This window comes from Pteropus alecto, unplaced genomic scaffold (assembly GCF_000325575.1).
Source record: "Pteropus alecto unplaced genomic scaffold, ASM32557v1 scaffold39, whole genome shotgun sequence".
Lineage (NCBI taxonomy): Eukaryota > Metazoa > Chordata > Mammalia > Chiroptera > Pteropodidae > Pteropus > Pteropus alecto.
This window is the reverse complement of record NW_006443568.1, coordinates 1,947,844-1,963,364: the sequence shown is the minus strand read 5'-3', so window position 1 is coordinate 1,963,364 and position 15,521 is coordinate 1,947,844. Positions and strand designations below refer to the sequence as shown.

Sequence of the window (15,521 nt, the reverse complement as noted above, 5' to 3'; positions counted from 1 at the left end):
CAATTCCATTTCTCCCATCCTTCCCTTTGGTCTCTCTCTGTGTGGGAGGAGGGAGCGAAAGGGAGTGGGGTGGGGGAAAGGTTTTCAAAGAAGACCCAGGAGGAAAAAAAGCTCAAACACCAAGTCCTTGGATCTCAAATTGCCTCTCCAGAGAAGTCTCTCTTAGTACCTTGTTAGGATTTAGAGAAAAAAGAACCAGGGCAGAGGCTGGGCTGGAACCTGGATGGAGGGGGCAGAGGGATCAGCTAGGGAGGGGTGGGGGGGTTGGGCCCAGTAGCCACCCACTTGGGGCAGAGGCAGAGGACAGATGTCCAGGTGGCCAGAGATGTGGGTCACAGATAAAACACTTGGTGACTCGAGTTCAAATGCTGGATGCGTCCCTTATTGCTAGGATGCCCTTGGAGAGTACTGAGCCTTTCTGAGACTCAGATATCTCCTCTTCATGGGAGGCTTTATAATGGCTATAAAGGACAGAGCATGGTGCTTGGCAAACACTAGGTAAACACTAGTAAACACTGAGCTCAATCTGTCCCCTAGTGACCTCTTATATCATCCACCAGCAAGGATGTGCTAGCATCTCTCATGTGAACAACCGAATATGTAAGGGTGTTGCTAGCATGTCTTACGGACAAATAGGTATGCACGTCTCAATCTGTCCCCTAGTGACCTCTTATATCATCCCCAGCAAGGATGTGCTAGCATCTTTCATGTGAACAACAGAATATGTAAGGGTGTTGCTAGCATGTCTTATGGACAAATAGGTATGCACATGTGCCATGTTTCTGCGTGTGTGCATGTGTGTGAGTTTTTGTGGTACTGCTCCCCCTACTATTGTGGCTTGGATGGACACAGTCCTTTTTTCAAGTGTCAAGCCACCCGCTGGGCCACTCAGTGCACCTGGGTCTGCCTTACTGGGTGCCTGGGCAATGACTTAACCTCTCCAAGCCTACTCATAGGACCTGGGGTACAAGTAATGCCTCTCAGAGTCATGGACACAGACCAGGGTAACGACTTGGGGATTCAAGCTTGCCATGGAATATTCCCTGAGGAATACGAAGAGATATGAGCTGCAGAGAAGGAGAGAGGAGCATGCACAGCAGTAGTCGGAGTGGGGACTTGCATGACTCCCGAAACCACCAACCTTGGGCCAGAGCTCTGGCCAAGGTACTGCCCTTACCTGGCGATGACAAAGAGGACACAGCTGACACCCAGGTAGGCGAGGAGCACGTACATCCAGATGTCTGGGGACAGGGGGTTGAGGAAGGAGAAGACACTGGGGTTGGTGCCATTGGGCTTGCGATATAATATGCTCACACCAAGCGTCATGAAGGGCTTGGAGAAGTCGATGGCCTTCTCGCGGACATGTGTGATAGTCAGGGGGGCCACGGCCAGATCTGCCTTCTGCAGCGAGACAGAGAGAGAGAAAGACAGACAATGAGCAAAGCCTAAGACTAGCAGTGGACAGAACACTCCTTCTTGGAGTGAAATCCATTGCCTGAGCCCTGGATCATTTAATCGCTCTTCAGTTTCAATATTTACTAACCCTTCTTTTGGGCCAGGCCAGGCCCAGGGTGCCGGGGAGACAATGATGAATTAGCCTTAACCCCAGTTCTCCAAGAGCTCATGACCTTGGGGAAGATGACAGTGGCATAAGCATGTAGAGAATGGATCCCTATTAAAGCTGTAACCACGTGGTCTATTCTCAAAATGGTGCTTTGTCAAATAAATACAGTTCTGCAACCTATAAACATTTAAAGATCACTCATGTTCTTCATTTGTGACTTTCAAACATCATGAAGAGGACATGAAATCTACAATAATCCTTATTTAAATGTTTTCTTTTCCATTCCACTTCTAAACTGCTTCACCCCATTCTGGATATTCTAAATATCCTAAAAGCCCCCAAAACCAGTTGGGTAAAAATAACGCCTCCTTGGAAGAAGAAGGCAGGGAAAAAACTGAACAGGCAAATCCAGAGTCCTGTTTAAGAGGCAAGGGTAGGGAGGAGAGCAGAGCTGAGGAGGAAAGGAAAGGAGTAGGGAAGGCTAGGAATATTCTTATGTTGCTAAATTTTAACCCAGTACAATGCTAATGAGGGGGATAATACAAGTTTTATCTATTTGGTCTGAGCTTTTCAGGATTAGAAATCTACAATCCCTTGTTTCTACCTTTCCAGCCTAGATCACTGCTCCCTTTCTAAATGAGGCCTCATTTAACGGCCTCTGTTGACCATATCCCATCTTCACCTTCACGCTGTCCACACATTGTGCCCTGTTGAGAATGTCCTCTTCCTGTAAGAGAATGTTCTCTTACCACCTTCAATAGTATTTTGCATATGCCACCTCCTCCAAGAAGCCCTCCTTGACAGCCTCCAATTCTAAACTCCCGTGAAGTTCACTCCGTCCCATGGTAAGGTTCTAGGTAGTTCAGTTTGAAGAGCACTATGTGCGGCCATGTAAACTTTTGTCTTATCTGCTTATTTACCTTTGAGTTTCTAAGCACAGTTGGGACTGTGGCTGATTCACTGCTTCATTTCTCGGTTTTCGAGCCCCATATCAGCCTCTGTAATATTTGTTAATTAATAACGTTTCCCTCTGAGAGGCTGCCCCTTAGGCTCCTATGGATATTTACACATTAGAATGTGAACCAAGTTATCATTTCTGAGCTTCTAATGGCTCTGAAGATGTCCCAGGTTGGTGGGCACTGGGAAACACAACCACGATGCTGCTCACCCTAATGTTTCTCCTTCTAACAGCATCTCCCACACCTGGTTATTGACACTTGGATGAAACACAAGGATTCAATGAACACAAGGACTCAGAACATGGGAAAGACAGGGAGGAGGAGCCTATTGCAAAGGATTATTTTATATTGGGACCTTCCTTTTGTGAATTTCCGAATGTGTGAGCGGGAACTTGCCTAGCTTTGAAGGCAGAGGAAGAAGAAACAGACAGCTGCTGCTACCCCAGTTCTTCGCAGCCCTCTCAGTTCAGGGTGTGTACAAAGGAAAGCAACGAAAGGAGAGAGGACCATCAGGGACGTTCACTAGAGGGACTAATGTGTATCTGCTCAAGACCTACTGTGCACCAGTCTGTGATGCAGAGGTGAGCATGAGACCTAGCCCCTGCTCTCATGGCACTTCCGGTCAAAAAAGCTCCTTTTGGGGGCTGTGGATAGGACTCTGAGTAGGATGGGAGCCGGAGTCAGGCACCCTGGAAGGTCTCTTTTATTCTTTAAGTTCTAGGAGCCTCTATAATGTTGGCATGACAGGGGTGTAGTGGATTTTTGATTCTAGAACTTGACCTCCCCCAGCCCTATCCCTTCAAAGTACATTGCTTTGGGAAGCTCTGTTCTGACCCCAAAGTCATCATCACTATTCAGAATGCATTTGGAACTGGTCTCTGGGAATGGCCTCCGGGGCTTGGAGTGGATTCCTGGGAAGAACCTCAAAGTCAGTGGTGGCAAGAATGACTTTGGCTTTTGATAGCAAGTTGGATGAGAGCATTAGTTACTGGGGGGATCAAGGTGTTTGCAGTCAAGGCTTGTTTCATTCATAAGAAGTGTTTCAGGATTGGTAAGAAAGCCAACTACAGGGCCACAGGCCTCTTTTCTCCCTGCCAGACCCACGCAGAGCCTTCAGAATCTCCATGCCAGGCTTTCTGCTCTCTGCTGTCGTGAGGTTGGGAGGCAGGAGCATCTTCAGCATTCCGTGCCTACAGCAGCAAGACAGCTGGTCAACCTGACCTTCTTCATGGGGAATTTTGATATGTGTTCTCCCTTGGGCTTCAGGAAGCCTGGAATTCTCCACTTCAATTTTGATTTAGGCAGGAAATACTATATTTTACCATTGGTTATTATTTCCCTGAAAATGGCATTATTTTGTCCAAGTTCTCTTGAAAGAGCAGAACAGATGTCAAGGCTTTGATGTTTCAGTTCATTATTCAGGACGAAAGGCCCAATCTTGGCAGGTTCCTCCCACTTGTGCAAGTTTTCTTTGAGGATGATTCATAAAATCATAGGCTGTCAAGACTAGACAAAAGAACTTCAGGAATATCTATTCCAACGCCATATTTTTTATGGAGGAAACTGAGGCTCAGAAAGGTCCAAGGTTGTTGCTCTCATATTTATAGTAATCATCCTTGAATAAACCAAACCCCTGACTTGTCCAACACATTCATCGGTCTTATGGGTGATTTCTTGGCCCGTTCTGCCTCACCAAGAACTTTTCCATAACTTTTCTAAACCTCTGGTCCAGGCAGGATGGCCTTTCCAAGACATTACTTCACCCTATAAGCTGCTTTCCACTTACTGAGAATCTGTCAGGACCTGCCTATCTCCAGCCTCTCCTACTCTACTCTATCCTTGCATGAGGCCACTTGGCCCCACCTGCTCTATCAAATTCCCAGCAACAGAACTGAAGGCAAGAACTTAAGCAGCTATTGTTCCATATTTTGGTCTTAAGCATCCAGCCGCCTTGGCTGCTAGTCAGGCCTTAGCCTTGTATACCAGACTGAAACCTGGGCAACATCCTACCAGGTTCTAAGAACAAAGTTGTGACAGTGGTCCCAGTTCTGACAACTTATCACTGATCAGCCTTCTCTTAGGATGGGGGTCCTCACCAGGGACTCAGATCTGCCCCTTTGAGCCCCAGCTTGCTATCTATGTCTCTTGGCCCTATTGGCACCTGCCTACTTGGGTTCCCAAGCATGATCCCCTTCAGATTCCCCATCTCTGTACTCTGCCTCTCGGTTGGGATCCTCCAAGGCAACTGCTTGCTCAGACTGCGACCTACTATAGTTGAAATCAGAACTGCTATCATTCATGGATGCTTCTTATATGCCAAGCGTCGTCACGTGTGCTACATATATTGCTTTATGCGATCCTCTCAGCAGCCCCACGAGGCAGTAAACATTATTGCCACATTCCAGGTGAGGGTACTGTGGCTCAATCAGGCTAAGCGGTTTGTTCAAGATGGTGAGTGGCTGAGCCAGTACTAGGACTCATTTCACCGTGACCTCAAAGCCCAACATTTTATCCTAAAAACCACATGTAGTGGGTTGAATTGTGCTCACTCCCCAACAAACATGTTCAAATTCTAACCCTGGTACCTGTGAAGGCAACCTTATTCGAAAGTCGTGTCCTTGCAGAAGTCATAAAGTTAAGATGAAGTCATACTGAACTAGGGTAAACTGTAAATAGATAAGTATACTTATCATTAAGAGGAGAGGACAAAGATACACATAGAGTGCCATGTGACAATGGAGGCAGAGATTGGAGTGATACAGCTACCAGCCTAGGAATTCCAAGGATTGCCAGCCATACCAGAAGCTAAGAGAGAAGCGTGGAACAGATTTTCTCTCAGTCTCCAAAAGGAACCAACCCTGCCGACCTTGGTTTCTGATTTCTGGCCTCCAAAACTGACAAGGAATACATTTCTGTTGTTTTAAGCCACTCTGTTTGTGGGGATCTGTTGTGGCAGCCCTAGGAAATTCATACAACCTGCCACTTAGATCCTGGGCAGGATGCATGGAGCTCTTTCCACCTCCCACTGCTGTCCCCTCTCCAGTGACTGCCATTCCGATGGGCGGGCTTTACAGCTGAGCCCGCCCCACCTTGTCCCGAGCCTAGTTTGCAACTGACTCTGGCTCATGACCATGACCGCCCAGCATACTACCCAGCATACACTTCACATCACAGGAGCCCTGTGGCTGCGGGAACATGCTGATTCACCCATGGTTTCCTCCAGATCGCTCTGCTTCTGCTTCCATGGCCATCCAAGAAAATCAGTGTCACTCCCACAACACATGCAGGATTTGTCCCAGGGGCTCTGTCTGCTGGGTCTCTGCCCACATGTCTGGGATGTGTATCCATGGAATTCACCTTCCACCCTTTTCCTAAAGTGGTGTTTCTCCGGCTAGATTCTTTCCCCATTCCTAATGCTGTTTAATATTAGTTAAGACTTCCCTCTGCCCTTGGGATGAGAGAGTCTTATTATGGGTTCCTCGATTCATTCACGATCTAGCCAGTACTGTCTGGTAGAACTTTCTGCAATGATGAGAATGCTCTATATCTGCGCTGCCCAACATGGTACCACTAGTTACATGTGGCCCTCAAGGACTTGACATGTGGCTTGTGTAACGGAGGAACTGAATTTATACTTTTAATTTTAAATTAAATAATTGTAATTATTTAAAAAATCAATTTTAATTAATTTCAGTTTAAATTTAAGTAACCCCATGTGGCTTGTGGCTACTGTGTTGCAAGGTGCAGATCTAGCCCCGTCGGGCCCTGCAGCCTTACCTCGCGTCATGTTCCCCCCGTTCTCTTCCTACTGGCTTCTTCCAGACCCTCCGGTCCATGCTCTCTCTGACCTTGGGGCCTCTACACGTGTACTTTTCTCTACTGGAAACTTCTTCCTCCCCAAACTCTTTGTTGAGCTGATGCCTACTTCTCCTTCAGATCTCACCTCGAACATCACTTCTCCAGACAAAATCCTCAGATAAAATCAGGTCTTCCTGGTGATTAGTCTCATAAGGCCAAGTATTTTCACTCCTAGTATTGATCATAGTTATGGTTTTAGAGCTATTGGGTGATTCTCTGAGTCTTTCTCCCCTACTAGATAGACCGTAAGCAGGGCTTGGGCCTGTGTCTTTTTACTATCGTATCCCCCACGTCTAGCACAGTGCTGGCCTTTCGTAGAGATTTTGGGACTGAACGAATGGGGATGTTGCTAGTTTAGGATAGACATCCGGCAAGTATGTCTGAGTACATGGCAGATTACAAGAGGGCAAAGCAAGTCACAGTATCTGCTGATGATCTCTAACTCCAAGCTTAAGAAAACACAGTGACCTTTGAAAGGCCCTGGACAGTAACCAGACAACCAAAAGCCTTAGCAATCCACACATCTGAGTAGAGCAGAGACAGGTGCTAGTAAATTCATGTGGGTCAAAGGATGGGTTAAATACTAACATCTGTGATTTCCATGCCAGCTTCCTGAGCTGACTGCAGCCTCATAGCCAAAAAGCAAGGAAGGAAGGATGCCTGTGCCTCTTACCTGGCCACGTTCCTCTCTTACCCTGGCTGAATAGTTACATCTATTCATATGTTCATAGATTATTGTCTGTCTCCTCCACTAGAATGTCAGATCCTGAAGCTCAGGGGAGGGATCCTGCCTGTTTGTTCACCGCTGCATCCGCAGCATCTAGCATGGGGCCTAACTTAATAAATGTATTGAATAAATGAATAACTTGATCAGTGGGAACACTGGAGGTTTAGAAGAACTCACCCAGCAAGCCCTCCTGCAGGGCTTGCTACACAGCAGTTTACAAAGGCGAGGTACACAGAATCACGGATGGTATCTACTGATGACCCATCAGCCAGCCGCCACACTTAAAAATCAGCACTGTGGCCACTGACAACCACGGAACAGCCTGTATATACCTAAAGAGATGGGCACAGGTGCAAGAAAATTCCTAAGTATTGACCACGGGGTCATGTCCTGTGCTTCACACATAGGCCTCTTGGGCTGATGGATGCCTGACTGTGAGAAATGAAGCCTGTGCCTTTCCCAGGCCTAGGAGAACAGCTGATTCCTGAGTCCCAGCAGGGGCTGTTCTGCGTCTGTTGTTTAGGATGCTCGGCAGGTGTTCCTTGCTTCAGGGCATACTATGAGGGATGCACCCATCACGGACTCTGTTCCCATCTCTAAAAGAATCCCCTTTCCCCACTCCTTGTGCAGCCACAAGACGGGTGTCCACTCAGGTCCTGCCAGGATGCAGTCCTGCCAATGAGGGCAGAGACTTGAACAACCTCAGGGCCCCACCCAGGGAGGTACCCCTATCCATGCCCTGGGCATCTCCGTCTCATTCCTGAAGTCTCAGCCTAAGAGTCACTTCTGCAGTGAAGCCTGAGTTATAGACTCTCAAAATCCCCTATACCTACACCCCTTTGTAGCGCTGATTGAAATTTTAATAAAATTTAACTTGGCTGATTCATTGCTTCCAGAAGGCAAGGATGATGTCTACCTTGGTTACTCCTATATTTCTAGTCACCATCCAGGTCTGGTATGTCATCGGTGCTTGGCTCAGACCCCTCTAATGCTACAAAGCAGGCCCACTGGCTGTGACCAACCTCATGCAGGCACAAGCTTGACAGGATCTCACCTCCTGCCACCTGACACCTATTGCCCCCATGACTTTCCATGGACGCTGCTGCAGGGTCCTTTGGGTCCCATGCTCTCCATACCAAGCCCAGAAATGCATAGAAGTCAGGAGCCAGTTAAGAAGCCTGTTCCTCCTCTTCCGCTCACCCTGAGAGATGGTCCCGAGATGCACTTTGTATGGCTTTTCTGTGGGGCAGACCCGTGGATCGAGCCATTAGTTGTACTCAGTGGTGATGGCTCAGTAATGTGTCCTCGCGTTGGCTTCCCCTCCCCCCTGCTCCTCTTCCCTGCCCCTCACTCTCTCCCCAACATCATATCCCCTAAATAATGGCATCTAAGCCCCAGCTTCAGGCTCTGCTCTCCAGGAGCCCAGGCTGAGACTTTGCTCCATAAAGTTTTGCGGAATGAATGAAAAAACAGTTGATCCTCAGCAGGAGGGTCTGCGTGTTCCAGTTGCTCCCTCTGACCTCGGTTTTCCTCCAATGCCTTCTTTACCTCTGCCTTGTCCTCCCTTACACTTGGTTGTCTGGATCCTGACCCTCTGCCAGGCTCTTTGCAGGCCTTTCTCAGGCTGGTCTCTGCTTGCTGAGATCTGGCAGCTGATAGTTCCATCATGAATCTCAGTGCAGCCCCAAGTCCTTCCTGCATCTCTCACCTGCTTACCTGGTCGCCCTCAGGCAGATTCTGAGCTTCCCCAGAGCTCTGGGCAAACTGGCTACCCGGATAAGAGTTCATCTTTGCAGTCTATCCATTTTCTCTGCTCTCAACTGCTTTGTCCCATCCAAGATTCTGACCTGCTTCAGGTGAGCAACCAGCACGCCTTGCTTCAAAGTCCACTGGCCAGCCTGAAGATACCTGCTTACCTGGTCGCCCTCAGGCAGATCCTGAGCTTCCCCAGAGCTCTGGGCAAACTGGCTACCCGGATAAGAGTTCATCTTTGCAGTCTATCCATTTTCTCTGCTCTCAACTGCTTTGTCCCATCCAAGATTCTGACCTGCTTTAGGTGAGCAACCAGCACGTCTTGCTTCAAAGTCCACTGGCCAGCCCGAAGGTGGTGGTGGCTTGGCAGAGCCTTTCCCGGCCACACAAACAGTGGTTTGAGAACCCTCCTAACACCAATGCATGCAGGCAAGAACTAAGATCTGGTTCCTGGTTGGAAGGCAGGGGACACACTGGGCGATGGAATGAAGCCTTGACACCATACCTTCCTCTCGCACACTGCGGAGGGGAAGCTCCATAGTCACAACGCCACAGCCATGTCTCTGGGGAAGGTGTGCAAGTCCATGTTCTCATTAACACATTCGTCAATGCCTACTCAGTATGTATCCAGCCCCATGCCAGGTGCTGGGGCAGTAGCCAAGTGCAGTCCATCAGGCAGTCACTGTCTGAAGATCAGGTAGAGGAAATGGGCACGTCAAATTTTGCCGCCCTCCCTGCTCTGTGCTCAGTGTTATAGAGAGGCAGAGGGGACATCTGGGTCTTGCTACTTTTTTCATAGGGGAAGGGATGACATGCCAAGGCTACCCATGACCACTCTTTGTTTCATCTTGGTCCAGCCCCATCTATGAGCTCAGGAAACCTACATACTATAGAGAGATGTAACAACTTAGAGATACAATAACTAATGGCCTCCTGTGGCCTGGAGGACATTTATTCATGCCCGTAAGGCCAGGCTCCTGCTCCCTCTCCTCCCCACCTGCCCCACCCCTCTGATTCAAGGCCCTGAGAGAGCAGCCAGGACAGGATTCCTGGGTCTCTGAGAACAAAGTCTGCAGGAGGCCAGGCCCGGAGCACTCAAGGGGCCCATGCTGGGGCTGACCCTGTTCCCTTAGGAGATCACACTCATGCCAACTTGTGTGAGCTGCTCATTCCTCATCTCCTTTGACCTCCCTGCCGCTTGTGACCCCGTGTTCACGCCTGTCCAGTGGCCTCTTCTCCTTTGGTCTCTGTCATCCACGCTATCCTTATTCTCCTCCCTCCTCTGGCCTTTCTAGATCAGGTGTCTTGTAGAGTCTTCTTTTTTATCTCTCCCTTATGCTCTCATGTTATTCAGGGTCATATCTTAGGTCTTCGTCTCTTCTTTCCCCAGCAATTCCGCCACCCTCTGTCTCTCAAGGTTCCCCCTCAGGCTGTGCCGATGATGCCCCAATCTCAGCCTCCGGCACTGCTCTCTCTGAGTGCCCAGCCATATGGCCAGCCACCTACCAGGACCCCGAGCCCAACATGATCTTAGTACATCTCCCAAAACCTCTACTTTTCCAGGAAGCTCTTTATCTGGTGATGACACCACTACCTCCATAATTGTCCAAACTAGAACTTTACACCTTTTCTTTGATTCTTCCCTTTCCCTCACCTCCTTCACCCAACCAATCACCAGTCTCATTGACTCCACCTTCTTGTCTTCATTTCCCCATTTCCAGCTATAACACTCTGAGGCCACATGCTCTCCATCACCTGGGTCCCAGTAATGGCCTCCAGATCTGCTCCATGTTATTTAGCACAGCGATCTTCCTTAAGTGAAATCTGATGTCACTCCCTTGTTCCACACCTTTCAGTTGTGGCTAATAGTTCTCAGGATTAAAACAAAGTCCCCCAGTTTAGCACCCAAGGCTCTTCAAGACTTGTCTCTTGTCCTCTCCCTCCAGTGGCAGCCTCTCCTCTTGGCTTCGGGTTCTCCACACTTGGGGCTCTGCCTGTACACTCCTCAGCAGGATCCCGGGCGCCAGGTGCCAGGACAGAAGCCGTAGATAGCAGGCGTCCATTGAGACAGGCCAATGCCCCAAGCAAAGAAAGGAGAGATGCCTTGGTGTGCGCCTCAGTTTCCCGTATGATCAATGTGAATCAGCTGCTCCAACTTTCATTCAGAAGGGCAAGGTCTAGGTCCCAGATCAGTGTGGCCCACCAGGATGACCATGGCTGGGGGGCCAGCTCTCCTGCTGCTATCACGTTCACCCGAGCACATACTTTGGACACTCGCCCATGCACATACTTCAGACGCGTACACACCCTGCCCTTGGAGAGAACGCCAATGAGCAGGACAGCTCCTATGTGCTGAGCATTTACTGAGTGCAAGGCCCTCTGTTAAACATTTTTGCATCATATTTCATCAAATCTTCTCATTTCATAGATGTGGAAATGGAGGCTGGAGAGGTGGAAGCACTTTCCCACTATTAGCTAAAATGTGCTAGACCCAGAATTTGAACCCATTGCTGTTGGATTCCAAAGTCATTAAAACACATGGGAATAATTTAAAGGCACAGATGTGAGTAGAAGACTTGTGAGAAAGGGGCAAATGAGAGAGAGAGAGCAAGCAGCGAAAATGGAGAGAGTGACAATTTGGGAGAGGGATGGGGGTGAAGGATGGAGAAATCACTGCTCTGTCCAATCACATTTGTCCTTCCCATTGTGTGTCAGCAGGAGGGCGAAGCACCCTATTAGGTACTCCATCTTCCTCCGTAGCCTGGCTCCTTGGAAGGTCAAGTGTCATGGAACAGAAGCGAGCAGAGAGGGTCAGGGAAGGACTTCTTATGTCCTGCTGGTCAGAGGCTGCACTGCACCCAAGGCCACTACATGGGCCTCCGGGGGAAGATCCTTGCGAAGTTAGCATTCATCATTTTTACATCTACGTTCAGATCCCTAATAAGAAAGTAATAATATTGCCAAGCCTTTACCATGCTTTCTATGAGCTAGTGAGAAGACTAATTATCTGAAGACACTAATAAATGGTTATGATGTTATTAAAATTGGCACCAAGCTAGGATGAATAGGCTCATCAATTGCAGGGAATCGGGTTTAACAAGGTCCCCTGCATGTCCTGTCAGGGCCTGTGGCTTCAATGGAGACCGGGCAGCACGGAGGCCACAAATGAGGCCTCCTCCTTTTCCCAGCTAAGGGTCAGCTCAGGAAGGTCTGGCTGCTGCTGGGTTTTTCTGACCCCCCACCTTCCCTGCCCCTTGCAAATGGCTCTTCAAAGCTCTCAGGACTGCTGGGATGCAAGACAAGGCTGGCATCGGCCCTGCTCACTTCTGCATGTGGCCTCCCTTCTCCATGTGATCCCTCCCTCTGCCTCCCCAGTAGAGCTTGCCTCTGCCAATGACAGGCTCAGAACCCACCTGCAGCCCCACTCTCCAGAGCCCCACTCACAGGCTCATAGGGAGCCAATAAATAGAGATGCCTCTGGGGCCTGCTGACTAATTTCCATAATAATTACAGTTATTACTAATAACAGTGACAACACCACTCCTTTCCATTTATACTGAATTCCACAACCTGGGAGCTGCTTCCCCACCAGTTGTCTCTGCTGGAGCCTCACAATTAGTTGGGAAGAATGCAGGGCAGGTATTATTACTCTCACTGTAGAGATAGGAAACAAACTCAGGGTAATAAAGGGACTTCCTGAAGCCCCCTTCCTGGCTTCAAAGGAATAATTGTAATGATAAAAATAAAAATAGTAAGAGCAAGTACTGACACGGTGCCAACTATGTAATGCGCACATGTGAACTTACTTAGTCCTCACAACGGCCTTAAGGGGGAGGTTCTGTTATTTCCCCTCACTGTAGAGATAGGAAACAAACTCAGGGTAATAAAGAGACTTCCTGAAGCCCCCTTCCTGGCTTCAAAGGAATAATTGTAATGATAAAAATAAAAATAGTAAGAGCGAGTACTGACACGGTGCCAACTATGTAATGCGCACATGTGAACTTACTTAGTCCTCACAACAGCCTTAAGGGGGAGGTTCTGTGATTTTCGTTCCCATTTTACAGAGGGGGAAACTGAGGCACAGAGAGGTTAAGAAACTCGTCCAGAAGCACACAGCTAGTAAGTGGCAGGGTGGGAATCAAGTCCAGCCTGATTAGTTTTATTATTTACTATTTACTATTAGCTCATTACTATTAGCTTCTCCCGCCAGCCTTCCCCACAAGCCCAATTTCCAGAGGCCTAGGAAATGACTGCCTGCAACGCTTTGCTTGAGTCTTCTTGCTCTGAGCTCCAGCCTCCTTCCACATCCAACCTCCAAGGTCCCTGTATGATAGCTCCACAGGCTGACAGAGAGCCCCGATGCTGCCTGCCCCCACGCCTAGAGGCAAAGTGAGAATAGTCCCTTTGGCTGGTACTTTTCAGGTTGCAAAGACCTATAGCACGAACCTTCCTCTGCCCTGGCTCTTTGCAGAGGTTGGAACACAGGGCTTCAGAAGCAGAGAGCCTCCGAAGACCACTCACCTCTCTCTGTCCCAGCTTCCTGGTCTGTACAATGGGTGGTAGTAACAGTATCTACCTCGCTGGGTTGTTTGTTGTCAGGATATATGAGAGAAGGAATATAAGGGCTCCAGTACAGATCAGTTCCTTGCCTGCATTAGCGGATCTTTGATAGGAAATGTTTCTGGAGAGTTGAGGGCCCTGTGCTTGAAAGCAGGTAATGTTTATCAAGTGCCAGGTGAGCCTGTACAAATGGTGCCTCATTTAATTCCTGCAACAATCACAGGAGCTATGGAGGTTGCTAATTACTCCTATTTTAGAAGTGAAGAGATTGAGGATCAGTGACATTGATGAAGTTACTTGGTTGTACATCTACTAGCTCGTAAAGCTGGAGCTTGAATCCCCATCCAGCGGTCCGCAGCCTGGGCTTCTAACTAAGGTGATATGTGCTCTTACCAAATCTTATAAGTCTCCCTCTTACTGAGGGCTGGCTGTGGGCCGGGCCCTGTACCTAGTGCTTCATGTCCTTCCAATGAGGAAGGAGGAATTATATCCACTGACAGACGAGGAAGTCACTGAGGGAGGTCCAACGACATGCCTCTGTTTGCATAGCCAATGAATGAGGAAACAGGACTTGAACCCAGGTCCTTCTGATTCCTCTTCCTGTGATGTCCTTATTCTCTAGCTTCTCTCTGTTTTTTTCCCAGTGTTCCGCAAAACTCAGCCCCTCCTACCACCTGCTCCCAAAAGCTCCACCCACTGTTTCAGCTTCTTGCTCCTCTGAGTCCTCTCCCGTCTCAAGCAGAGTATGAATTTGCCTCATTGGTACCTCCGAGCTGAGCCTCGCTCATCCCTTCATCCCAGCCCTTGGCCTCCTGTCTCCTGATTGGACCCAAAGTTGCTCAAGACAGTGACAGATCAAACTCTGTCTCAGAGTTCGGTGAAATATTTTGCAATTGCACTTTGCCCACACGGCTGGAACACCCTTTGGTAACTTTTAAAAGAGCAGAAGGTAGCGATCTTCTAGAGAGAGTTCATCAAAGACGTCGGTGGGAAGGGCTCTGGATCAGATGGGGGCCAGTGCGTGTGTGCTTATGTAGAGGGGAATGTCTGGGAGTTGGAAGCATGAACAAGGCAGGCCTGAGAGCTGGGTCCTCCTCACCCAGATTGTGGCCTTTGTCTCCATCTCACCTGCCCCTAGCTAGAGCCCTCATCTACCAGAATGCCCCACCCTGATGTGCACACAGGATTTGGCCAAGCCTCCCAGCGGGGGTCCTCGGCCCCACTTACATGGTCAATGAGTTCCTTGATCATGCCGTTCCACTGGCCCTTGTCATCCTGTGCTCCGTACTTGCCATCCTCCACCAGCCGGATCTCGTAGGAGAAGCCCAGGATGTGGGCCAGTTCCTTAAGAAGGTCAATGCAGTAGCCCTCGAACCGGTCATTCCCAAACAGGGTCTTGTCGGACTTCCGGAACATGACAAAGGGCTCCTCCTGCAGGGACAGACAAGTGAGGAGGTGACAAGGCTGAGTGGGTCGGGGAGGCTGATTGGGGCTAGAGAGCTTGGGCTGGAACCTCTGCTACTTTTTTTTTTTTTTTTTAAACCTTTGGATGGCTTAGATGGATGGCCTCATAAATCAGGGAGGAAAAGTACATTTCCTGAGAGTCAACTTTTTGCTTTCTAGATGGCCACGTACTGGTGTCCTTGGCACGAGGTAGAGGATCAGGAGGTATTTATTAATTGTCCAGTGGTCACAGAGCTAGTAAGTGGTGGAACAGAGATTTGAACTCAAGACGATCTGATTCTGAATCCCATGCTCTGTCTGCTGCACCATCAATACAGGCCAGTGGTTCTCATGATGTGGTCTCCGGACCAGCAGCATCAGCATCACCTGGGAATTATACAATCTTGGGCCCCACCCAGAACACTGAACCAGAAATTCTGAGGCGAGGCCCAGCAATATGTGTTGGAAAAAGCTCTCCAGGGGATTCTGATGTCGGCTAAAGTTTGAGCACATTGCTGCAAAAGGCCCATCATCAAGTATCTTCCCTGACGTCTCTCCCAACTTCTATTTAAAAGATTAGATCTACAAGCTCTGATATCGCTCTCTTTCCAAGGATCTCAGTCCCCAGCATTAGGATCTGTCAGGTGGGTGATTCCTG

At 48.8% G+C, this 15,521-nt stretch overlaps 1 protein-coding gene across 1 annotated transcript in view; it reads right to left on the bottom strand.

Moving 5' to 3' along the window:
• GRIK3 (glutamate ionotropic receptor kainate type subunit 3) overlaps nucleotides 1-15,521 on the bottom strand; it is a 207,375-nt gene that overhangs the window by 20,650 nt on the left and 171,204 nt on the right. The window contains exons 10-11 of the mRNA XM_006924232.1: nucleotides 14,648-14,851; nucleotides 1,178-1,401 (exon numbers count right to left, since the gene is read on the bottom strand). Coding sequence (XP_006924294.1) covers nucleotides 1,178-1,401; nucleotides 14,648-14,851 — 428 coding nt within the window. The remainder of the gene's footprint in view (nucleotides 1-1,177; nucleotides 1,402-14,647; nucleotides 14,852-15,521) is intronic.